At 40.3% G+C, this 25,446-nt stretch overlaps 5 protein-coding genes and 1 pseudogene across 6 annotated transcripts; 4 read left to right on the top strand and 2 right to left on the bottom strand.

The window, feature by feature from the left end:
* Positions 1 to 546: 546 nt before the first annotated feature.
* LOC115743784 (17.3 kDa class I heat shock protein-like) lies at positions 547 to 21,285 on the top strand. Its single transcript, XM_030678750.2, has 3 exons — positions 547 to 550; positions 4,512 to 4,515; positions 20,595 to 21,285. Exon 3 carries the CDS (start codon positions 20,630 to 20,632, stop codon positions 21,119 to 21,121), a length of 492 nt encoding a protein of 163 aa, XP_030534610.1. The 5' UTR covers positions 547 to 550; positions 4,512 to 4,515; positions 20,595 to 20,629; the 3' UTR covers positions 21,122 to 21,285.
* LOC115743757 (17.5 kDa class I heat shock protein-like) lies at positions 2,802 to 3,363 on the bottom strand. The gene has a single exon (XM_030678694.2). It carries the CDS (start codon positions 3,342 to 3,344, stop codon positions 2,853 to 2,855), a length of 492 nt encoding a protein of 163 aa, XP_030534554.1. The 5' UTR covers positions 3,345 to 3,363; the 3' UTR covers positions 2,802 to 2,852.
* Positions 6,593 to 9,315, top strand: LOC115743785 (UDP-glycosyltransferase 76F1-like). The gene is made up of 2 exons (XM_030678751.2): positions 6,593 to 7,122; positions 8,432 to 9,315. Exons 1-2 carry the CDS (start codon positions 6,642 to 6,644, stop codon positions 9,313 to 9,315), a joined length of 1,365 nt encoding a protein of 454 aa, XP_030534611.1. The 5' UTR covers positions 6,593 to 6,641.
* Positions 14,631 to 16,678, bottom strand: LOC115743810 (annotated as a pseudogene).
* A 1,048-nt stretch (positions 21,286 to 22,333) lies between the features above and the next one.
* Positions 22,334 to 22,985, top strand: LOC125315165 (UDP-glycosyltransferase 76C2-like). Its single transcript, XM_048279377.1, has one exon. The coding sequence runs from the start codon at positions 22,350 to 22,352 to the stop codon at positions 22,734 to 22,736; it is 387 nt and encodes a 128-aa protein (XP_048135334.1). The 5' UTR covers positions 22,334 to 22,349; the 3' UTR covers positions 22,737 to 22,985.
* Positions 22,986 to 23,268: 283 nt separating this feature from the next.
* LOC115743782 (UDP-glycosyltransferase 76F1-like) lies at positions 23,269 to 25,422 on the top strand. 2 transcript variants are annotated; one of them, XM_030678748.2, is made up of 3 exons: positions 23,269 to 23,969; positions 24,145 to 25,072; positions 25,106 to 25,422. In XM_030678748.2, exons 1-2 carry the CDS (start codon positions 23,501 to 23,503, stop codon positions 25,056 to 25,058), a joined length of 1,383 nt encoding a protein of 460 aa, XP_030534608.1. In that variant the 5' UTR covers positions 23,269 to 23,500; the 3' UTR covers positions 25,059 to 25,072; positions 25,106 to 25,422. The 2 variants fall into 2 exon arrangements, with proteins under 2 accessions (XP_030534608.1, XP_048135333.1); XM_048279376.1 differs by having other exon boundaries at positions 24,139 to 25,041; positions 25,075 to 25,422.
* Positions 25,423 to 25,446: the final 24 nt, after the last annotated feature.

Raw genomic sequence — 25,446 nt, 5'->3', positions numbered from 1 at the left:
CTACTTTCACCAACTCGAGAACCACCTTACTGTTACTGCTGGCTTATTAATGTTGGCGTACTGAGGCAACTTTCATTCGTGCAGGACCAAAACACCTACCTCAATATGTAGATTTTATATAGCATTGTCTCTCTATCTAGTGGCCCCAATATGATGATTGTTTCACTCCGATTGCGATGTCGACTCTTCTGTTAGGAATCTGATAGAAATATGGTGATGGGTACATGATAAAGCGGGTATGGGATCGGATTTTTACCCGAATACAGAGCGATTAATACATGAGCTCGTGGTCAGTGTGGAATAAAAAAAATATACCTCAATCGATAAAAATCTAAACTAACCAACGAAAACATCGCGATTGCAGTCGATCGTCTCGCCCTGTCCTTTCAGCAGTTTTGCAAGCGATGGGCACCAAAAACCAAACTTCCCAAAAGAGGGGGAAAGGGTCCACAAAAGAGTCGCGCAACGGCTAGACGTGGTGGAGTTGAGTGGTTGACGATTTGGCATTCAAAAAACAAAAAGAACAGAAAAGGAGAGGAGGTGAGTAGCCGTTTTGAGACTGCAAAAGGCAACGGCCGATTGACTTTTCAGGAGTAGAATTATGAGGGGATTTGCTTTTGAAATATTCAAATTGCCTAGTGTAGACTAAGATAAAATAATTACGAAATCGACACGATCGGGCCGGTGCCGAGCCACGGGCAACGAGGAAGGCCCCGAACTCTGACCGAACCGTGGGGGCTACCTCCGGCCGGTCGGATTTCGATTGTTCCCACTCAATTGGGCCCGTTTGATTTTCTTGAATGTTTTATATATTCTTGCACCAGACAAAATCAGAGGTGCATTTTTGAAATTTGCGCACGCTGAACGAGATGGTTGTCTTGGATCTCTCTGTGTGTTGGACTTTGCAGACAGCCAGCCATTCGCCTAAAGCATGCCACATTTTTGTATGTTTTCTATATGGCATGAATTAATAATGTCCTCCTTTATTGGACACGGGATAAATAACTATATAATAGCGCGCATGGCAACGCTTTTAAAATAAAAATCCGTTTGGTAACGTAACTTCTAAAGTAGAAACCTGTTTGATTACATAACTTCATTTTTCTACTTATAAAACTTTTTTTTTTTTTACTTCAGAAGTAGTTTTAGAGCCACTTAAAGAAATAAAATAAAGTTACTTTTCTCCAAAAGTAGATAAATCAACTTCTAGAGCAAAAGTGTTGCTATGCGTGCCCTAAGGTGCCGCTTGGATTTTTTTTTTTGTAAGCCGCAATTATTAATCTTAAGTAACGACCCAAAATTATCTTGTTTGGATATGCGAACCACAATTATAAAGTAGAGGAATTTACGCACCTTATTTCGAATTCATCGTTTTTTATGCAGAATTACGACGAACCGATGCTCAAGAGCTTCTCCTCTATAGCCCCTTTAGACACTAACTTCAATGAAATTACTTGTCACGTATTGCTTTCTAATGACTCTTTTATGCGAGGTTATGTGAACATTAGGATTTAAAAGAAAAACTTAAACTCTATTTATATAGCTTGTAACATATCCTCTCATTATAGACAAAATTTTAACTCAACCTATACTATCCAATGTCATATTAAACTACACAGAAAACCTTATACCTTCCCTTTATTAAGTCAATTAATAATTATGATTATAATTAATGAAGCCCAAATTAGAAATAACTCTTTCATTTTTTAGGTTGGTATTCAAAACATCGGTAGAATTTTCCATGCAACAATAAATTCTGATTCGGTAAATTTTCTCGATAATAAGTTATCGGCCGCATTTGACAATCTAGAAAGGAGTTATTATAGCTTATGCCTTTAAAACTACCAAAAAGATTAATCCGCCCTTTGGCAATAAATTTTCCGAAAGATTGGCAAATTTTCCCTCGAGGTAGTAAACTCCAATTTTGCGCGCTATCGTGGACATCAAGTTCTCAATCTGTATCGGACCAAAAAAAAAAAAAAAAATCTCAATCTGTAAGTCCTAATAAATTTTGCCGTTGGGATTATAAAGAAGTTGGTAAATGCTCTATCGAGTTAATAATTACAATTACTCACATTAAACTATTCAAACCAACATCAATAACTTCTTTGGAAAAAAAAAAAACAACATCAATAACTCCTCAAATGGGCTGGTAGGTTTCCCAGCACAATCATAAGTTCTAAGTCCCGCGTTACAATAGCAAATTTCATTTTCATGTTACTAGCGATTGTGATCTCTCAATCCGTGAAATTAACTGAGGGGGTAGATACGAGCCTCGGCAATTGTTTCAGCTTGCTGATGTTTCTGGGTATGTATTGGTAGAGACAATTCAGAGCAATTTACTAAGGCTAGTAAATACCACGGTTAATATATTTAGTGCTCCATATTGATAATTACACTTAGGTTGCCCCTTATTTGATAGAGTAAGTAAGGACCGAAGACTCAAGACCGACACCATCTGAATCATCAATCATAAAAGAAATCCCACGCCCTCTACAAAATATTCGAAATCTCAAGCAATCGAATTCTAAATTAGAATAATCAAGAAGTCTATTCATGTATGTCACAAGAGATGCCATTATTGGACAACGCAATACAAATCATTCATCGGTTCTCACACGTTTTGAATCAAATTCGCCACCAGAAGATGACCTCGGATGTTAGAAAAAGGACATGCCATAGTTCATTTTTATTTTGTAAGAGTACATTACATCCTCGCATGCATCATAGGTAACAAAACCCTGACCAGACTCAAGCACAGAGACTTTCATAAGGCTCGCGCTGGGATGTTCTCCTCTTTTTTTTATGCGCTATAAAGCCGCAGTATCTCCGTCGCTCCCACGCAAAACGTCTCAACCGGTGATCGGAATGGGCTTCACTTCGGGCCTTACTGCCGCCGCCTTGGGCACAACCACCGTGAGGACGCCGTTCTCCATGGTCGCCTTCACCTGATGGACCCTCACGCCCTCAGGCAGGCGGAACCTCCTCGAGAACCGCCCGCTCCCCCTCTCCAACCTGTGCCACGTGTCCGTGACCTCCTCCTTCTCCCTCCTCCGCTCCCCGCTGATGCTCAGCACCCTCCCTTCCTCGACCTCCACTCTCACCTCGTCCTTCCTCATCCCCGGCAGGTCCGCCTGGAACACGTGGGCCTCCGGCGTCTCCCTCCAGTCGATCCGCGCGCTCGCGAACTGCGCGACCTCCCTCGACACGTCCGACCGGGGCACCGAAAGGGCGGTCGACGGCGTGATCGACAAGTCCAGGAAGGGGTCCCAGACGTCGAGGGAGAAAGGATCGAAGACGCTCGTCCTTCGTCCGCCGAAGAAATCGCTCGGTATCAGCGACATTGTGGGAGTAGGTGTTCGATATCGTCGTTCAGCCGAAATATGGGGATCGATGGCAATGGGCTTCCGGTTGAGGGAGAAGTATTTATAGGCGGTGGAGTAGCGTCTGGTGAGTTCGTGATGCTTACAGAGAAGAGAGACAGAGAGCCATGGAAGTGTCTGGGGAAAGTACACATCCACGAGGTTGAAGACGAGTGGAGACGCTTCTCGATCTCGGGGACGGAACAGGGAGAGGCGGCTTAGCAATCAGCTTACACGCGCGACACGTGTGGCTTTTTCCATTTATTTTCTAAGACATTTATTTATAAAGCGTGTAATATCGTTCCGTCTATGATGGGTAATTTTTTTAGCAGGTCCACTAGTTTTTAATTTTCAAATACAGATTTTCATGTAAATTGAAGAGTTTATCTACGTCGTTCAACACTTAAAGAACGGCAAAAGGACACTTTTAATGTCAAAAATTGTGTACAGAAATCATTTCGATGTCAAAAATTTCAATCAAATTACTTTAGTGCCAAGTTTTTGAAAAAAAAAAGGATCATTTTAGTACAAAGTACGATTTGATCTGCCGAAATTTTGATGTGGCTTTATTTTATTAATAAGTCAAGCTGACGTGGCTTCCGCAAGGTCTAATTAGCAATAAAAAAAAAAGTAAAAATTTAAAAAAAGTAAAAATACAAAATTAATTAGTTTACAAAAATAAAAAAGCTAAAAATTCAAAAAAAATAAAATAAAATACAAAATTTTTTAAAATAAATTGAAAAATTAGCTTAAAATTTACAAAAAAACTTAAAAAAAAAAGTCTACAGAACCAGACGAAGAGGGCTATGCAATCCCTCGCTACCACCACTTACGGTCGCCGGCAAAGGCCGATGAGGGTGGGGTGGCAGGTGGTGAGGGCTGGTGACAACCCTCATTGTCTGGTCCATTGCCTCCACCAATTTTTTTTTTTTTAAAATTTTAAGCTTTTTAAGGCTTGTTTTTAATTTATTTTGAATAAATTTTGTGTTTTAAACAAATTTAGGTTTTAGCTTATTTTTGAATTTAAATTTGATTTATTTTAATTTATTTTAAAGAGTATAAGTCCACGTCACCACGTGGCTTCCACGTGGACTTCTTTTTTTTTTTTTTTTTTAAATGTCATTTTACATTAAAATTTAATTGAAAAAGCCACGTATTTATTTTCGTCGGAAATTATTGCCGGATGCACAAAAGTGATCCTTAGTACTTAAGAGATCCGATTGAAACTTTTGGTACCAAAGTGATTTTCATACGCAACTTTTGACCCAAAAGTGTCTTTTTCCCCTTAGAGAACAACTTATTTACCACAAATTTCATATATAATTTCACCATTTTCTTTAATATGACCTATTTTACCGTCTTTTGTTTGTCAATTAGACTACTATATATATGATTTGTGTGTTAAATTTGGGCTATCATATTAAAAAATCTTAGTGTCGATTTGTTAATATCATTTACTTATGAAATGTGTCAAAGTTTTTTGCCTTAAACGATCTCCAAATAACTGTCCAATCTACGATTATTTTAACTTTTGTTATACTTATCATTGAATTATAAGCAGTCATGCATAAAACCCTATAAACATATTCTTTTCCCACTCTATGATGGATACGTTTATGATATCTGTTTATTTGTGAACTGTTGTATAATTTTTTGTGATGATGGTTTTTTCTATTGATCTCCAATACTAATTATTTACCAGATATGATATTGATCAAAATAAATATTATTTTTCTCACATGTGATTAAAATAGGGTTGATTCTACAATCTCTTGAGAAACCGTTCTTCGAAGCGAGTTGAATCGCTAAAATAATAATTCTCTATTGTCCATTGAGAATTATTTCGGTTTTGCATGTTACAACATCCTGTATCAAAAAAATCATAAATTTATTGCAATCATGCCAATTCAAGCTTAAACCTTTTTCATTTATGCTAATAGTGGCCAACGAGGTCCCTCTGACCAGTCTCTGACCCGTCGACTAACTAGAGGAAGAAGGGTCTTAAACATTTTGCATTTGTGTTAATAGTGGCCGACGAGGTTCCTCCGACTGATCGCTGATGAAGGAGAAGAAAAAGAAAAATAAATAAATAAATAAATAAATAAATAAATTTAAAAATAGTAAAAATTGTCACGTCAATGCTCGGTCGGCCGAAGTTGGCCGCATGGACTAAATTAACATAAATGCAAAAGGTTTAGGACTGAATTGACACAATTACAAGAAATTTAAGATTTTTTTTCTATAATGTTCCCTCCAAACTAGAATTGTGTGGACACTTTGATTATAGCAATTTATGATCAAGGGAGAGATCTCTGGATGGACCACACAAAAAATGCGACTTGGAATAATCATCCGAATCGTTTTTATCCCTTTGAGCATGGGTTTTACCACATTTGCAAGTGTCCTATGTTGGTAAATAATCAATGATCGGGAAGATTACGATAATTATTTGCTTTTGCTGGCAAGAGGGCATGAACAGACACAACCTTAAATTAATAAACAAACACTAATTGTTGATTAGTGCCACTTAGCCCATTGTCTTCATTGGTAAGAATGAAAGACTTCCCCAGTTACTTATTGGCCTACGAACTCCCATTTATTTTATATGAGCCAAGGCACTTCCAAATTTGTTTTACAACCAGCATCGTGTAGTTGTTGACCATCAAACACCCATATGCTAAAAAATGACACTGGGTTACGTCATTGCTTACGTTAGTGACCATATCATATTCCATGATTTCTTTTTTATGCTGGAGATAAGATCAATCTACTCTTCCTGTCTGCTTGGGAATCTTGTATGAGAGCTAACCTGCCTCAAAAAGCCAACTTCTCTTGACCTAGAGTGCCTAAAATAAGTTCATGATGTCTCTTGACACATGTGATGCTCCCCTAAAACAAAACAGTGATTTCGCGATTCTCTACGACCGATTCAAATCGAGCCCTACATTATAAGAAAAATAATTAGCTGTCGGTCACATTATACATGACAGTATGACCATGTTATGCTTATCATCAAAAGTTACAGTTTTTTTCTTTTCTTTTCTTTTTTTATTGTTATGCACCAACCACAAAACAATTTGTGGCTGGAATTGGACTGTCCACTGTCAAGTGGACGGTCCGCACAGCAAGACCTATATTATAACTCGCATGAACAACTAGACTTGTTTTCTAAACCCAACTTGTTAAAGACCATGTGAAGCGATATTAAAAGCTACTGTGTGCATCTCAAGACAGCCTCCCCCCATTAACGTGCGAGCGACCCTTGGAACATAGTCCAAGATGAACCAGAGAAACAACCACCGTCTGGTCCTCTTCCCTCTACCGTTCCAAGGCCACATAAACCCAATGCTCCAACTGGGTCGGATCCTTTACGCCCGGGGCTTCTCCATCACCATCCTCCACACCGACTTCAACGCCCCAAATCCGTCCTCCCACCCTCACTTCGCCTTCCGATCCATCGCCGACGGCCTCAACCAACCGCAGGCCTCCGCAGCGGACATCCCTGGCCTCATGTCACTCCTCAACGCCCGGTGCGCGAGCCCCTTTGAGGAATCCCTGCGGGAAATAGTGATGTCACTGCAGGGTGGTGAGGCGGCACCCGTCGCGGGCTTGATATCTGATGCGATGTTCAACTTTACTTGCGGCGTGGCCGAGCGGTTGAAGGTCCGTGCGCTAGTGTTGCGGACCGGTGGTGCGGCGTCACTTTATGTTTACTCTATATATCCAATTTTCAAGGAAAAAGGATACGTTCCAGTATATGGTAAGCTTTTTTGCCGTATGGATGAACAAGAACGTCTATTTTTTTCCCCCTTCATAGCTCTAGTTTCGATGAAGGGCTTTTGCAGATGGACTTGGGTGGTCAGATTCGCTTTTTGGGGTCATATTATTATAAGTATTAGAGTACTAAGACTGATTTGCACAACATGATTCATCAAACGATAAGATATGTTGTACTTATACTATCTTAGTGAATCATTTTTGCATTATTCATTGCGCAACCATAACATGTTCTTTCACCGCAGGCGAGTTGATGTTGTGGACTCATAAAAAAAATAGCAACATTCTGCCATAGAATGCTATTTCAAAATTTCAGAATAATTGCAAAATGACTCGTTGAGACTCGAGGATCCTTAGTGTTTATTAATGTCTATGTTGTTTTGCCCAGAATGTTTAGCGTTCCAGAAAAAATTACAAAAAAAAAAAAAAATTCTTAGACATATTGCAATTGTGTCCATTTATCCTAAACTTTTTTTTTATTGTCAATTCAGTTCTAAATCTTTTAAAATTTTGCCAATTGATTTTGGCTGGAAATCGTTGACGTGTACGCCTGCGTGCCATGAAGGACTACCGACGCTATCTTGAACAAATTTTAATAATATTTTGAATATTCTTATAATTTTTTCTTTTTGTATTTTCTTTACTTTTTTTAGTTTTTTCCTGGCCTAGGGTCGGCACTGGGCGAAGGCGACCTTAAGTCCAGAAAAAAAAAAGGTAAAATAAAATAAAAAATTATTATTAAGATAGTATTAAAATTTTTCCACGTCAATGCCGGTCGTCCTACATGACACGGTCGGCATACACGTTAGTGATTTCGGGCAAAAATTGGACAGATGGATTGAATTGGCACAAATGTAATAGGTTTAGTATCAAATTAGCACAATTACAATAGGTTTAGGACTTTTCCCATGATTTTCCCATAATGTGTCTTTACAATAGAGAAGCTAGAACTTACCCCAACCATGCGTTGCTCTGCAGTGTAATGATCGGAAGAATCTGTCTGGTGCTTTAATTCTCATCTCTAGCGTTACAATTTTAGAAATTGCCTAATAAACACTTAAAATTCTTCTCTACATCAAAAAGCTATTCACAGGAAAATCTACTGATTTTATTGGTGAGTAATCATAGGTGCACTTTTTGGACCAAAAAAAAAAAAAATATAGGTGCACTTTATACAAATCCGTGCAATGTATGTTTATGCCAGTAGTTTTCAGTATAACATCCATAATATTGCTTGCTTCTCCGTGCTTTTTCTCATAAAAGCATGGTTTATTGCACTCTGAGTGTATCAGGTTCTCGATCGCAAGAGGCAGTGAAGGAGTTTCCGCCGTTACTAGTTGGAGACATCCCGGCGGAAGACCCAAAGAAACCCGAGGCGATTTTCCGGATATTGGATGACATGGTCAAGACAATCAATAACTCTGGCGGCGTCATCTTGAACACGTTCGAAGAGCTCGACCACCAAAATCTCGTTTCTCTCCAGGAAGTTTTCGCGGTCCCGTTTTTCCCGATTGGTCCATCCCACAAACGCTGCGGGGCATCTTCCTCGAGCAGCTTACTAGCAGAGGACAGAAGTTGCATCTCCTGGCTAGACGAACAGCCGCCCAGGTCCGTGATCTACGTGAGCTTCGGGAGCATCGCGGCCGTGAGCGAGACAGAAACCTTGGAGATTTCGCTAGGTCTAGCATGCTCGGAGCAGCCCTTTTTGTGGGTGGTCCGGCCTGGGTCGGCCCACGATCCGGAGTGGCTAGAGAAGTCGCCGAGCCGCTTCCTCGAGGCGTTGAAAGGGAGAGGGAAGATGGTGAAATGGGCACCTCAAACGGAGGTGTTGGCTCATCCTGCTGTGGGAGCATTTTGGACGCACAGTGGTTGGAACTCAACTTTGGAAAGCATTAGTGAAGGAGTGCCAATGTTGTGCATGCCTTGTTTTGCCGATCAAGGAGTGAACGCAAGGTATGTGAGCGATGTTTGGAGGGTTGGACTGCACTTGAATGGTGGGCTTGAGAGAGAGAACATTGCAAGGGCCATCAAGAGGCTGTTAGTGGAGAGAGAAGGAGAAGAAATGAGAGAGAGGACTTTGGTTTTGAAGGAGAAAGCCAGTGCGTGCTTGAGACAAGGCGGGTCTTCATACCAAGCCTTGGATGCTTTGGTGAATCACATATTGTCTTCTACATAATCATATGTTGTCTGAGCTCAATTATGATCATGTCATAATCAGAGTCGTTCGGTTTTGGATTGAATCGACAGGACACGTGTAATCAGATCCATTTAAACACGTCTTGTTCCTTCACTCTTTTCTAAGCATTTGCATCAGAGCTTATATTTTGAATGTGCACATTTCCATTTGATATGATTAGTAAAAGTGTTATTGAGGGTTTGCGAATATCAACATTGATGTCTTATCACTTTATAAGCTCAGAACTATGTAAAGTGTCATCCGGTAAGCCTATTAATTGGAGTAATCGAATTCCAAACTAAAAATTCTTATTAACTCTAGCTGGTGATCAAATTTTCAATTCTGAGCAAAGTATCCATGAAACTAGTGTATATTGTAGATTCAGTCTGGACCGTCAGTTGACACCTAAATTTTCACCCAAATAATCTTTCTTGCATTTAAAAATTTTAGGGATCGAATTCATCCCCACACTAAACAAAACAGCAATGGGGCATAAATTCACGTTCGCATTCTTTGTTGCATTTTCCGCATCTAGAAATCAGGCACATTGTTTGAAAATAGCATGTCCACTGCGAACATCCTCCTAGGTGAGGTTGTCTCTTTAGTGGACCGGCCGACGAGAGCTATATTCGTAACTTCTCAATTAAAACGACTTATTTTATCTATTGGTATCACTTTTCCCTGTTAGGCCCTCAAGAGTCGCTTCATGTGTCCTCATTGATCACCATCAGCCATGAAATGCTCATCGGCTTTACTTGTGGCAATTTGGCAAGACTAGACCTGTCAAAATGGGTCATAGACTCATTTCATAACCAATATTTGATGGGCCGAGTCATTAAATAGATTAGCTATGTTTAATAAATGAGTTATACATGGCTTTAGAATGGCAATACTGTCTTGACCTAAAATCTCCCAATCTTACTAGTGGATTACTAATCTAATTATTTAATTAGCCTGATTTGGACTCTTCTAAATTCATACCAAATCACAACTTAGGTTTATATCCGGCAACATACAAATCGATTCAATCGGAGTCGCTATTAACCGTTTACGGTAGGTCGATTAGATATTTAGATAAAATAGTAGGAGAACAATTTTATTCATATGAACTAGAGATTATGAGACGAATGCTTGGTTACATTACATTTATCTAACGCCCGTTTGGTACCATTAAAAATGTTTAGCAGGCAGCGTGAATTGATTTTAAATTAAGTCACCAACATAGGTTATCATGCGGATGCACAATCAATTAAATTAAACACCCAAGACGTATCAAATAATTGCAAGAGTCATACATCACACATCACACAATTTATTCTCTCTCTATGATTTTCGCTTTTTAAAGGAAAACTACTAACCTATACGCAATGGATGAATTTTATTCTAAATGCAATGAATTAATTAAATGCAAGCTATCTTAAGCTAATGCATATGAAATTAATTTAATTAACTACATGACTTACCTAGATGGCATGTAATTAAATTTAAAATAAAGTGCAAACTATGTTATGGTCTAGTTAAATCGTTTACATGATGTACGAATTAATTAAATGACCTAAACATGCGACTCTAAATGTAATGCAACCTAAAATGCAATCTAGGAATTACATTATTTAGCCTAGATTATGTATAAATCAAACCTAAACTTACCCTATAATAAGTAGGTTAATTTTAATATGCAAATATAGCCTAAACATGCAATTGAACTCTAAAAATGCAGCAATTATTGTACCATATTATCTAAAATGCATTCTATTCTACGATGCAATTATCTAATCTAGATGCAAATTATTCTAAAATGCAATCTAATATGTATGATTAAGTCTATTAAATTTCAAAACATGCAATCACACCCGCCAAAGATTTGAATTAATCACAATCCACATATAATCCGTTCAAATATGCAAATTAAAGATTGCGACAATCAGGACATATACTCCGACATTTTTCGGATTAAATTCCTAATTCTCCACAATATAATAAAATCTAGATAATTAGAAACAAATAACCTGACGTCATAGACCACCGTCAGCCCTAGCCACGGCAACCGTTGTTAGAGGTCAACTTGAGAGAAAGCGTTAAAAGTTGTGGATTCAATGTGAAACAAGCGGAAAAAATTGCAGCTGCGACGGAGCAAGCTCGCGTTGACGATTGAATCTGGACAAGCAGCAGCGTCCACGGACGAGCGACATCGACAGCCATGGAAAGCTAGATCTAGAGAGCCATGGTGAATCGTCCAAGGTCGAGAGGATAGCCATGGGCAAAGGGAAAAAAAAAAAAAAAAGAAGGCAGAGAAAGAGGACGATGATGGAGGAAGAAATTTAAAATCTATTTTAAGAGACGTGTCAATTTGTAAGTGGATATGGAAAACGAATATACGTCACGTCAGCAACTGACGTCGTGGTAACAAACCACTGAATATTTTTCCCGCGGGAATGGAATTGAGCTTTTAGCACAACAGATTGTTCCCTTAAGTATCTGGGAAATAGGAGCGGTTGATAGGGTCATACAAAATCCAAAGAAACTTGCTCACTAACCGATTCAAAAGAATTAAAATATTTAATTATTTTCAAACGGGCGCCTGTGTCCAACTATAAATAGTTGGAGAAGAACTTTTGTAAAGGATTTGCGATAAATAACACTTATCAGATTTTCCTGTAATTTACTCTATCAATTTTTTATTCGTGTTTACCATTCTTTATTTCCTTTACTGATTTAGTCGTTGTCTTAGCCGTTATCAATTACTTCCTGTCCGAATCTCCATAGAACCCGATTTATTTTAAAAGTCAAAGACCCCAATCTTCGGTTAAAGATCTCTCGTCGTAGGCCATTTCCGGCTAAACACAATGAGATTCCATTTAATCAACTGGGTTTTCCATGATCCTTTGAGGGACCGAAACTAAATTAAGTACATATAAACTAGATAATATGACTCAACCCATGCCTTTTCTATAATATATATAAGAATGAGTTTGGTTGGGAGCATATCACATGAATTCAGTGTTTCATAAATTTCTTTCGTATAGGGTATGCAATGTGGTAGCCAGAGAACAATTTATGGACAATAATACAAATGGTTTCTAAATTTTAGCTTGATGTGCAATGTGGTCCCTAAACTTTTAATTTATTCAATATAATCCTTGAATTTTAGTCCAATGTGCAATGTGGTCCCTGAATTATTAATTTATTCGATACGATCCTTGGACTTTTAGTACATATTCAATGTAGTCCCCGAATTATATGGAAAATGTTTAGAGTTGAACATTTCCATAAAGTTCCGCAACTACATTGAACATATAATGGAAGTCCAAAAATCGCATTCAACAAATTAAAAGTTGAGGGGCCACATTACATATTAGGGTAAAAATCAAAGAATGAATTGCACATTGGACTAATATTTATGGACTGTTTGTGTCATTTTATCGACAAAATATATGGGCAATCACATATTTACTAAGAATTCTAGTCAAAAATAGTAATTAATCTTGTCATGTATTGTCCGGTTCACGCCAATACCTTCACCCGAAAAGATTGCCAGACGGAGCCTAAGTCAAACCTGTAAATATATCTAATTGGACCAACCTTCACTCAAAAGTTTAAGCCAATGAGCTGTGGGCCAACTAGGATATCTTAACTGCTCAAGACCACATTAATTTTTCGATGTGGGACTTTTTTAACATAATTCACACGTGCATTCTAATAAATACAAACCCATTTCCATCTTCCACGTGCTTATAAAAGTGTAAAAATCTACAATTATTTCATCCTAACCCTATAACGTGCAAAGGGAAAAAAAATCAAACACGATTCTTGAGTTCTCCATCCATCAATTACAAGTTCATAGGCCATAAGCACCAAACGCCCTAGTGAAAAATCGTTTAGATTTCGTAACAAGTCATCGGACTACAAAAACATGACCGCTAATACATAGTTATACACACAAAATATGTTTGATTCTACAATCTCTCAAGAAACCGTTCTTCAAAGCTATTAAATCGCTAAATAATAAATCCCAATTGTTAATTGAAATTTTTTTGGTTTTTGCGCGTTATAACACTCTGTATCCAAATTAGAATGATGTACACATTGATTATAATGATTTATGATCGAGGGAAAGATACCTGGATGGATCACACGAAAAATGCCACTTGGAATAAATATCCGTATCGTTTTCATCCCTTTGAACATGGATTTTACCACATTTACAAGTGTCATATAGTTGTTGATCCTAACACCATATGCTAAATTATTCTGGGGAACGTCATTACTCACGTAAGTAACCATGTCATATGATTTTTTTTATGCTAGAAATAAGATCAATCTGCTCTTGCCGTCTAGGGAACGGTAGAGGGAAGAGGATCAGACGGTGGTTGTTTCTTTGGTTCATCATGGACTCTGTTTCTCGGGTCGCTCTTTCGTCGATGGAGGGAGATTTTCTTGAGATGTATACGGAAGCTTTGATTTTGTTTCTTCATATGGCCTCCACAAGTTGGGTTTATACACCAAGTCTTGCTGATCATGCCAAATGTTAAAGGGTTCGAGTCGGATAGGTCCTAGAAATCCACGACACTAATATTATGTTTAGTTGACCATCACCTATTGCAAGAGACGTCATGAACATATTTGAGGCACTCTTCTGTCTTCTGCTGGCCTAATTCCCTAAAAAATGTCAAACTTTAGTTCCAGCCCCAAATCTATCTCAAATTTTTTCAGTTTTCTCAGAAAAAACCTCCAACTCTAGGTCCAGCAGCAAATCTACCCCTAATTCTTTTCTTGTCTCAAAAAGAACCCCAAACTTTAGGTATAGTCCCAAATCTGCCCAAGAATTTCGTTTTGTCTTCAAAATAAAGTCACAAATTTTCAATACATTCTTGAATCTACTCCTTGATTCAATCCCAACTTGATGTGACATTTCCTTATTGATAAAAAATTTCACATTAGCAAAGTAACGGAGTGATAGTTACGGACCGACGTGGCATTTTTAAGTGGATAACAAATCCACCCCAATAGAAAAACTCTCCAAAATGAAATCATTCTAGGATATGAAAATTAGAGATAACTAACGGCGTTTTTTGGGCAGTGGGCTAACGGGGTATATTTGATAAGTAAAAATTGGTGATTTTTTCTTAGATGGAAAAAATTGTGGGCAGATTTGGAAATGCAACCATAATTAATCATTCTAGTATGTCAATTTATTTAAAACGTGAACGACCAATCTATTATTTATTCGTAAACGGAACCACTCTGAGTATGATGCGATCATGATTAAGCTCGGACAACATATGATTATTTACAAGACAATATGTGTGTGACCAAAGCATCCAAGGCTTGGTGTGAAGACCCGCCTTGTCTCAAGCAGACCCTGGCCTTCTCCTTCAAAACCAATGCCCTCTATCGCATTTCTTCTCCTTCTCTCTCCACCAACAGCCTCTTGATGGCCCTTGCAATGTTCTCTCTCTCAAGCCCACCATTCAAGTGCAGTCCAACCCTCCAAACATCGCTCACATACCTTGCGTTCACTCCTTGATCGGCAAAACGAGGCATGCACAACATCGGCACTCCTTCACTTATGCTTTCCAAAGTTGAGTTCCAACCATTGTGCGTCCAAAATGCTCCCACGGCAGGATGAGCCAGCACCTCCGTTTGAGGTGCCCATTTCACCATCTTCCCTCTCCCTTTCAATGCCTCGAGGAAGCGGCTAGGCGACTTCTCTAGCCACTCCGGATTGTGGGCCGACCCAGGCCGGACCACCCACAGAAAGGGCTGCTCCGAGCTTGCTAGGCCTAGCGTGATCTCCAAGGTTTCTGCCTCGCTCGTGGCCACGATGCTCCCGAAGCTCACGTAGATCACGGACCTGGGTGGCTGTTCGTCTAGCCAGGAGATGCAGCTTCTATCCTCTGCTAGTAAGCTGCTCGAGGAAGATGTCGCGCAGTGTTTGTGGGATGGACCGATCGGGAAAAAGGGGACCGACAAAACTTCCCGGAGCGAATCGAGATTTTGGTATTTGAGCTCTTCGAAAGTGTTCAAGATGACGCCGCAAGAGTTCTTGATTGTCTTGATCAGGTTATCCATTAACCGGAACACCACCTCGGGTTCCTTTGGGTCGCCCGCCGGGATATCTCCAACTAGTAACGGTGGAAACTCCTTCACTGCCTCTTGCGATCGGGAACCTGATACACTCAAGAGTGCAATAAACCATGCTTTTACGAGAAAAAGAATTTTACTAAGCACGGAGAAGCAAGCAATATTATGGATCTTGACATCCAGATTCGCTCAGAAAATCTTATACTGAAAACTACTGACATACACATACATTGCACGGATTTGTATAAAGTGCACCTATGATTACTCACCAATAAAATCAGTAGATTTTCCTGTGAATAGCTTTTTGATGTAGACAAGAATTTTAAGTGTTTATTAGGCAATTTATTAAATTGTGACACTAAATATAAGAATTAAAGCACTAGACAGATTCTTCCGATCAGGACGCTGCAAAGCAACACATGGCTGGGGTGATTTCTAACTTCTCTATTGTAAAGAGGAAAAATTATTAGAAAAGTCTTAAATCTATTGCAATTATGCCAGTCCGGTACTAAAATTTTTGCATTGTACCAACTCAGTCCATCCGTCTAATTTTTTTCCCAAAATCACTTCTGTGTACGCCAACTGTGCTATGTAGAACGATTGGCGCTCATGTGAACAAATTTTAATACTATTTTAATAATTTTTTTAATTTTTCTTCGTTTATTTTACCTTTTTTCTGGACCTAAGTTCACCTTGCAACACCAGGAAAGCTTACCAAACACACGGCAATCAGAACTCGTGAACTGAGGAAAGAGAAGCAAAAACTAACACACACCATGGAACACCAGAAAAGCTTACCCTGCATTGCAACGTATCCTTTTTCCTTGAGAATTGGATATATGGTGGAAACATAAAGCGACGCTGCGCCGCTGGTCCGCAACATTAACGCTCGGACCTTCAACCTCTCGACCACACCGCAAGTAAAGTTGAACAACGAATCAGATATCAAGCCCGCGACGGGCACCACATCACCACCCTGCAGCGACATCATTATTTCCCGTAGGCATTCCTCGAAGGGGCTCGCGCACTAGGCGTTGAGGAGTGAGATGAGGCCAGGGATGTCCGACGCGGAGGCCTCCGGTTGGTCGAGGCCGTCGGCGATGGATCGGAAGGCGAAGTGAGGGTGGGAGGACGGATCTGGGGCGTTGAAGTCGGTGTGGAGGATGGTGATGGAGAAGCCCCGGGCGTATAGGATCCAACCCGGCTGGAGCATCGGGTTTATGTGGCCTTGGAACGGTAGAGGGACGAGGATCAGCCGGTGGTTGTTTCCTTGGCTCATCGTGGACTTTGTTTCTCAGGTCGCTCTTTCGTCGATGGAGGGAGGTTTTTTTGGGATGTATACAGAAGCTTTGATTTTCTTTCTTCATATGGATTTCACAAGTTGGGTTTATACAACGGGTCTTGCTGATCATGCCAGATACAATATAAGGTTGGAGCCGGCTCGGTCCTAGAAAATCAGGAAACCATTATTAGGTTTAGTTGACAGTCACCTATTTGGAGAGACGTCATGAACATATTTTAGGCACTCTAGATCAAGAGAAGTTGGCTTTGAGGCTGTTTAGACATGATACAAGATTCCCAAATGGACAGGAAGGGTAGATTGATCTTATTTCCAGCATAAGAAAGAAATCATGGAATAACGTGAGCAATGACGTATCCTAGTGTCATTTCAAAACCCAGTGTCATTTAGAATATGGTGTTTGATGATCAAATAAATTTGGAAGTGCCTTGGTCCACGCTGAATAAATGGGGGTGCGTGGGTTAATGTATGAGTGTGGAAGTCTTTCATTCTTGCGAATGAAGACAATGGGCTAAGTGGCACATCTCAACGATCACTATTTTTTGTTAGTTAATGTCAGATATTGTTAATTTAAGGTTGTGTTTGTTCATGCGCTCTTACAACCTGTTGTATCCGTATTCAACGTTTCTGTTTATTATTTTTCACTTTCTTCCATTTTCGTTTCTTTATAGAAAAAATATAGCTTTCTTTTTAATTGTTTCTCTTTGAGAGTTCATGGAGAAGTACCATAATTGCTGTCTGATATTCTCGTTTGAGAGTTTGTTGTATTCTTAGGATTTTTCCAGTAATTATTAGCAACGTTGTGGGGCAAATAATTTCTTAAAGAAAGTGAGTTCACTTCTTAAAGTCTAATTCTATTCTTCCTGTTCATTGATTATTTACCAACGACACTTGTAAATGTGGTAAAGTCCATGTTCATGGGGATACAAACGATTCGGATGACTATTCCAAGTGGCATTTTTTTGTGGTCCATCCAAGATCTCTCCTTCGATCGTAAATCACTATAATCAAAATGTACGCTATTCTAATTTGGAGGGAAAATTACAAAAAAAAAAAAAAAAAAAATCGTTGCAATTATGCTAATTCAGTCATAAACATTTCTTTTACCAATTGAATCCCAAAATTTTTGTATGTGTGTCAATTCAGTCCATCCAATCAACTTTGGCCGGCTAGCACTAACGTGAAAATTTTATTAATATATTTTTTTTTTCGTTCTCCTTCTTCCTCCGGATCCGGCGATCGACTAGAGGTGAGGGTGACTCGCTCGCCACCGGCGAACCTAGCCATGGTCGGGAGAGCCCAACCTCTCCTAGTGACGGTGAGACAATCAGTTGGAGGAAGAAAGAGAAGAAAAAAAGAAAAAAAAACACTATTTGGGAAGGGATTTTTGTTACATATTTTAACAAAGAAATTATTTACTCCATCCTACTAGTTTCGGGTTCGAGTTTGGGACAACTCATTCTATGTAGAATTGAAAAATTATTAAAAATTACCACGTCGGCGTCAACCGGTCAACATTAGTTGGATGGATTAAATTGATACAAATGCAAAAGAGTTAAGATTGAATTAACAAAAAAAAAAAAGCTAGGAATGAATTGGCATGATTACAATATATTTAAAACTTTTTAAATACAAGGTATTATAACATGCAAAATCTAAATAATTTCTCAATGAACAGTTGAGATTTACTATTTAGAGATTCAACTGCTTCTTACGAATGGTTTCTCGAGAGATTTGAGAATCAACCCTATCTTAATCATATGTGAGAAAATTAATAATTATTTTGATCGATATCATTTTCAATAACTAATTAGTATTAGAGATCAATAGAAAAATCCATCATCACAAAGAATTATATAACAGTTTACAAATAAATAGGTATAATAAACATATCCATCATAGAGAGGGAAAAGAAAATCGTGAGAGGGTTTTCATGCATGACTGCGTATAGTTCAATAGCAAGTATAACAAAAGGTGAAATAATCGTAGATTTCTATAATGTTATGTTTGGAAAGTTATTTGGAGATCGTTTAAGGCAAAAAAGTTTGTCGCATTTCATAAATAAATGATATTAACAAATCGACACCAAATTTTTTAACATGATAGCCCAAATTTAATACACCAATCATATAAATACATATAGAATTTGTGTTAAATGAAAGCTGGGGAAGAGTTGCACAGTATAGAAATATCTATTATAACATAGTAGACTATATTGACAAATAAAAAATGATAAAAAAAATTAACATGATAGGTCGTAATAAAGAAAAAGGTGTAAATATATATTAATTTTTTCGTAAATAAGTTGTTCTTTAAGAGATGAACAATGCAGAAAAGCTATTCCATTAACATGAAAATCTGTATTTGGCAAAAAAAATAGTGGAGGTGCTAAAAAAATTACCCATCATAGAAGGAACTATATTACACGCTTTCCAAATAGGAAAAAGATAAGAGGATGGTATTGTACCTTTTTGGAAAATGATGATTAAATCATGACGCTACACTCAATTGTAATATGCATGGCAATAAGAATTTATCACTTTTCCCCAAAATCTCACACTGCAAATCTATGGCCAGCATTTCTCCGTTAGTTGATGGTACGATCATTCTAGCATGGCCTGTTATAAATAAATGTCTTAGAAAATAAGAAAATGTTCATTAGAAGTCCTAAAACTTATCACGAAAGTGCAATTGAGTCCTAAAATTTGTAAAAAGTGCAATCAAGTGCTAAAACTTGTCAAATTGATTTAATCAAGTCCCTCTGTTAACAATATCAATTTATGTAACGAAAAATATTGACGTGACATTTTTAAATTAATTTTCTTATTCTATGTGGCATTTCCAATTATTTTATTTTTGAAATATTATTTAAATTACACTAAAAACATTAAAAGCTAAATATTTGTTTGAAAAAAGAAACAAAACTGACAAAAAAAAGGGGGGCAGGGCCATACTGCCGCCACTCCCATCGTCAGAGGGGCCGGCGGAGGTGGTTGGCCCCGAGCGAGGGCTGACCAGGCCTCGCCTAGATTTGCAGTAGAGCAAGGAGCAGATGCCAAAGAAGACGATGATAGTGGAGAAGAAGATGAAACAGGTGCAACCCAGAGCTGTAACAGAGCCTCAATCTATCACTGACAATGCAAAACCCACCAACATTAATCCTCTTCTCAGCCTCTCGCCACTTCTCCATTCCTCATTGACTCCCTATTTGGCAAGCAAAGACACGCAAAAGCTAAAAATCGTATGAGGTTCAAACCAAATCTAGGCGAGGCCTTGAACGGGCCTAGCGAGCCTCACCGACCTTTGCTCGGGGCTAGTGACCTCTGCTGGCCCCTCCGGCAATGGGCAGCAGTGGCGGCAAGGCCCTGCCCTTTTTTTATAGCTTTTTTTAAGTTTTTAATTTTATTTAAACAAGATTTCAAAAATTAAAATAATTAAAAATGTCACGTAAGATAAAGAAATTAATTTAAAAATATCGTATCAGTATTTTTTGTTAGACAAATTGACGCGTATTAATAGAAGGACTCGATTGAATCAATTTAATAAATTTTAGAATTCGATTGTAATTTTTACATGCTTAAAGATTCAATTACATTTTTGTGATAAGGTTTAATATTTCTAATGAACATGTCTCTAAAAAATATAGGGAAAAACCACGCGTGTGTAAGCTGATTGCTATAATGCTATGCCGCCTCTCCCGGTTCCGTCCCCGAGAAGCATCTCCACTCGTCTTCAGCCTCGTGGACGTGTACTTTCCCCAGATACTTCCATGGCGCGCGCTCTCTCTCTCTTCTCTGTAAGCATCACGAACTCACCAGACACTACGCCACCGCCTATAAATACCTCTCCCTCAACCTGAACACCATTGGAACGACAGCTCAGTAAATCACTCGAGTAGTCATTTCACTTCATCAAACACCTACTCCTACAATGTCGCTGATCCCGAGCGATTTCTTCGGCGGACGAAGGACGAGCGTCTTCGATCCTTTCTCCCTCGACATCTGGGACCCCTTCCTGGACTTGTCGATCACGCCGTCGACCGCCCTGTCGGTGCCCCGGTCGGACGTGTCGAGGGAGGTCGCGCAGTTCGCGAGCGTGCGGATCGACTGGAGGGAGACGCCGGAGGCCCACGTGTTCCAGGCGGACCTGCCGGGGATGAGGAAGGACGAGGTGAGAGTGGAGGTCGAGGAAGGGAGGGTGCTGAGCATCAGCGGGGAGCGGAGGAGGGAGAAGGAGGAGGTCACGGACACGTGGCACAGGTTGGAGAGGGGGAGCGGGCGGTTCTCGAGGAGGTTCCGCCTGCCTGAGGACGTGAGGGTCGATCAGGTGAAGGCGACCATGGAGAACGGCGTCCTCACGGTGGTTGTGCCCAAGGCGGCGGCAGTGAGGCCCGACGTGAAGCCCATTCCGATCACCGGTTGAGAGGTTCTGCATCGGAGCGATGGAGATACTACGGCTTTATAGCGCATAAAATAAAGAGGAGAACATCCCAGTGCGAGACTTATGAAAGTCTGTGTGTGAGTCTAGTCAGGGTTTTGTTATCTATGATGCATAGAGAGGATGTAGTATGCTCTTATAAAATAAAAATGAACTATGGCATGTCCTTTTTCTAACATCCAAGGTCATCTTCTGGTGACGAATTTGATTCAAGATGTGTCTGAACCGATGAATGATTCGTATTGTGCTGTCTATTCATGGCATCTCTTGTGAAATACATGAATAGACTTCATAGTCTACATGACCGTATTTTACCAACCTCGACCCCAACTTCAATGCACCCAGATTCGTGCTACCAGCCTCATTTCGCCTTCCAGTCCATTGCATCTCCATAAAAAATAAAAATTTAAAACCACTAACATCTCCATCTCGCTCTTATGTATCTTTAGAATATTTTGAAGTTTTATTATGACTCTTTTTGTAGTTTTTTAGTTCAGGGTAAAATTTTACGAAAATTGCAAACGCGTATATGAAAACAAAAAGAGAGCAAAAATTTTTCTTTCGTTATGTTATGGTTTATATTGAAGTTTAATCTGGAATGAATAGGATGAGATATGAATATATTTGGCTTTATTACGGCGATTCACTTTGTTGATGGATCTAATCCAAATCATGATGTCATTTTCTTGTTCTTGAATGGGCCTTTTTTCAATTTTTTTTAGATTTATGCTCTACCGAGTAAAAAAGTCTGTCCATTTTCGTTTATTGGATTTCACTTGACTGTCTACAGTTCTATTGCGCGTGTTTGGGATAAAATTTTTGTATAAATGTATCGCCATGCTATTAATATTAAGAATTTATATTTAAGTTCTTTTCTTTCTAAGAGGTGGAATAGAATAATCCGGTTGAAGCGTAATAATCATACGTCTGGAATGCATTGTATGTCTCAGAATAGGTTCCATTCTTTTATCCTTTCTCGAGAGTCGATGATTATTTCTAACTTTTACCTTGACATCAAAGAAGAGTTCGACCCAATATTTTATTTCTGTCCTAGTTTATCCTGATTCGACATTAAAAGTATATTGATTAATAGTGAATACGATATGGTTAAATTTTTTAATTTCATATCTTATCTTATCATCCTGATTCCTGACTAGAAATGGACAATCAAATATGCAGTTTAAGGGTACCAGGTTCACAATCCGAAGAGGTCATGGAGTTTCCACCGTTACTAGTGCGAGACATCCCTGTAATCAAGTCCCAGATGATGTTCCGATTATTTGATAACCTGACTAAGGTAATCAAGAGCTCTTCCGGGGTCATCTGCAACACGTTCGAAGAGCTCGAGCACCCTGCTCTCACGTTGGCTCAGGAAGTTTTGTCGGTCCCGGTTTTTCTGATCGGTCCATTCCACAAATGCTGCCTGACATCTTCATCGAGCAGCTTAACAGCAGAAGACAGAAGCTGCATCTCCTGGCTAGACGGGCAGCCACTCAAGTCCGTGATCTATATGAGCTTTGGGAGCGTGGCGGTCGTGAGCGAGGCAGAAATCTCGGAGATCGAGCTAGGCCTAGCCGACTCGGACCAGCCCTTCTTGTGAGTGGTCTGGCCAAGGTCGGTCCGCGATCCGGAGTGGCTAGAGAAGTCAACGAGCCACTTCCTCGAGGCCCTAGAAGGGAGAGGGAAGATGGTGAAATGGGCACCTCAAATGGAAGTGTTGGCTCATCCTGCTGTGGGAGCATTTTGGACACACGGGGGTTGGAACTCAACTGTGGAAAGCATAAGTGAAGGAGTGCCGATGTTGTGCATGCCTCGTTTTGCCGATCACGGAGTGAACGCAAGGTATGTGAGCGATGCTTAGAGGGTTGGACTGCACTTGAACGGTGGGCTTGCATTCTCAACCAATTTTGACCTGTTTTTATTGCATTGAATACTTATGGGCCCAAAGAGAAGAAGCAAGAAAGCAATTAAGGCTAGTCTAGAATGGAGGTTGAGCAATGGGCAACTTCGTAGAAGCAGGGCATTCACTGACCACGAGGACGACACTGCCATTGATGTCGGCTGGTGCTTGGTGCAATGCCCGATCCTTTACGAAACTTTTTAAGACGCTAACCAGATCGCATCAATTTCTCAAATTTGTCTTCATCCACTCCATTCCAGTCAGCAGTCTTCATATGACCTGATAAAATATTCAATGTTCCTAACTTCGATGAACATAGTTGCAGTCAAGAGTTCCCAAATCTGCAGAAACCCATTGCCTGCATCTATCCCAGTTTCTTTGTATGACCAACCTCGAATCAAATTCAATCCAAAGCTACAAGCTTTCGAGTGTGTCACTGTGACCCGACACAAACTCAATCCAAAATGAATCAAAGAAACAACCGCCGTCTCGTCCTCTTCCCTGTGCCGTTCCAGGGCCACATCAACCCAATGCTCCAACTGGCTCAGATCCTCCACAACCGAGGCTTCTCCATCACCATCCTGCACACCGACTTGAACGCTCCCGATCCGTCCTCACACCCCCACTTCGCCTTTCGCTCCATCGGCGACGGCCTTGGCCAGTCAGAGGTCTCCACATCAGACTTGGTCCGCTTGATGGCGCTCATCAATGCCAGGTGCGCTGCTCCCTTCGAGGAACGCTTGAGAGAAGAAGCGTCATCCCCGGACACGCCGATCACGTGCCTGATAGTGGACGCCCTGTTCGGGTTCACACGGGATGTGGCGGAAAGGGCAGGAGTGCGCAGGATGGTGTTACGGACCGGCGGTGCCACGTCGCTTCGTGTTTTCGCCAGGTTTCGGCTGCTCAGGGAAAGAGGGTACCTCCCAATAGAAGGTATGACAGTTTTCTTGTCTCTAGGATTGATGCTTTGAGCTTCTGTTCCTGACATATACTGGGCATTCCCTGGCTGATTGCAATATACGAGATATGATGATTGTATTCTCTTATTAGCAGCACTTTGCCACTGAAGTGAGAATGACAGTTTTCTTTCTGGCTCTCTGCATATCAGAATGTCGACTAGAAGATCCCGTGGCCGAGTTTCCGCCATTACAAGTGAAGGACCTTCCAGGAATCAACACTGCGGAACCCAAACAGCTCGACCAGCTTCTGAGTGACATGATTGAGGGACTCAGGGACTCTGCAGGAGTCATCCTGAACACATTCGAAGACCTCGAGCAGCCTGCTCTTTCTTTACTCCGCCAAGAATATCCGATCGCAATTTTCCCAATCGGCCCATTTCATAAATGCAGTTCATCTTCTTCGGGTAGTCTCTTGGCGGAAGACCAGAGTTGCATTTCCTGGCTAGACAAACAAGCCCCTAACTCAGTGGTCTACGTGAGCTTCGGAAGCATCGCCGCCGTGAGCGAGTCGGAATATTCCGAAATAGCTTTAGGTCTAGCCGATAGCCAGCAGCCGTTCTTGTGGGTGGTTCGACCGGGGTCAGTGCACGGCTCGGAAGCTCTAGAGAAGTTGCCCAGTTGCTTTCTGGCGGCTTTAGAGGAGAGGGGGAAGATTGTGACATGGGCTCCTCAACAAGAAGTGCTGGCTCACCGGGCTGTCGGAGCGTTTTGGACTCACAACGGATGGAACTCGACTCTTGAGAGCATTTCTGAAGGGGTTCCGATGATATGCATGCCCTGTTTCTCGGACCAAAAGGTCAATGCGAGATTTGTGAGTGACGTTTGGAGAGTAGGACTGCACTTGAACAACGGGCTGGAGAGAAGGAAGATTGCAGAGGCTATCCGAAAGCTGCTGGTGGAGAAAGAACGGGAAGAGGTAAGAGAGAGGGCAGCACAATTAAAGGAGAAGGCGGATAGTTGTTTGCGGCAAGGAGGGTCTTCGTTCCGATCCCTGGATGGATTGGCCAATCATATCTTAGCATCTGAATCGTTCGTCTTCGGCTCTAACGAATCGTCAGCATAAACCGCAGCTGCGATCTACGAATCGTCAGCATAAACCGCAGCTGCGATCTCAGGTGACACCCGTTTCTTTGAAGACATTCCTATTCCTGTCTACAGCAGGAGCATGGGTCAGGTATGGCCGCCTGAATTCACACGATGGACATTTTCCGGCTTGTTTATCAGCTTTAGTAGTTTTGGGTGGTTTGGTTTAAGCTTTTGGTTTTGTTGTGGACATATGATGTGCCCATCAAGTCACCAGAAATGAATTGTTCTGTTTTCACAAGTACTTCCCAGTCACTACTCACTAGCATCAAAATCATGAGCCAGATGCTTCTTAACCAACCAATCTAAAGTTCCCACTGGCATGGTTTTGCTGACTATTTCACACACATCATGAGATTTCTTTCTTC

The sequence above is a fragment of the Rhodamnia argentea genome, chromosome 5 (assembly GCF_020921035.1).
Source record: "Rhodamnia argentea isolate NSW1041297 chromosome 5, ASM2092103v1, whole genome shotgun sequence".
In the NCBI taxonomy this organism is placed as follows: Eukaryota; Viridiplantae; Streptophyta; class Magnoliopsida; order Myrtales; family Myrtaceae; genus Rhodamnia; species Rhodamnia argentea.
The sequence above is the reverse complement of the archived record's forward strand: the minus strand, read 5'-3'. Positions and strand labels throughout refer to the sequence as shown.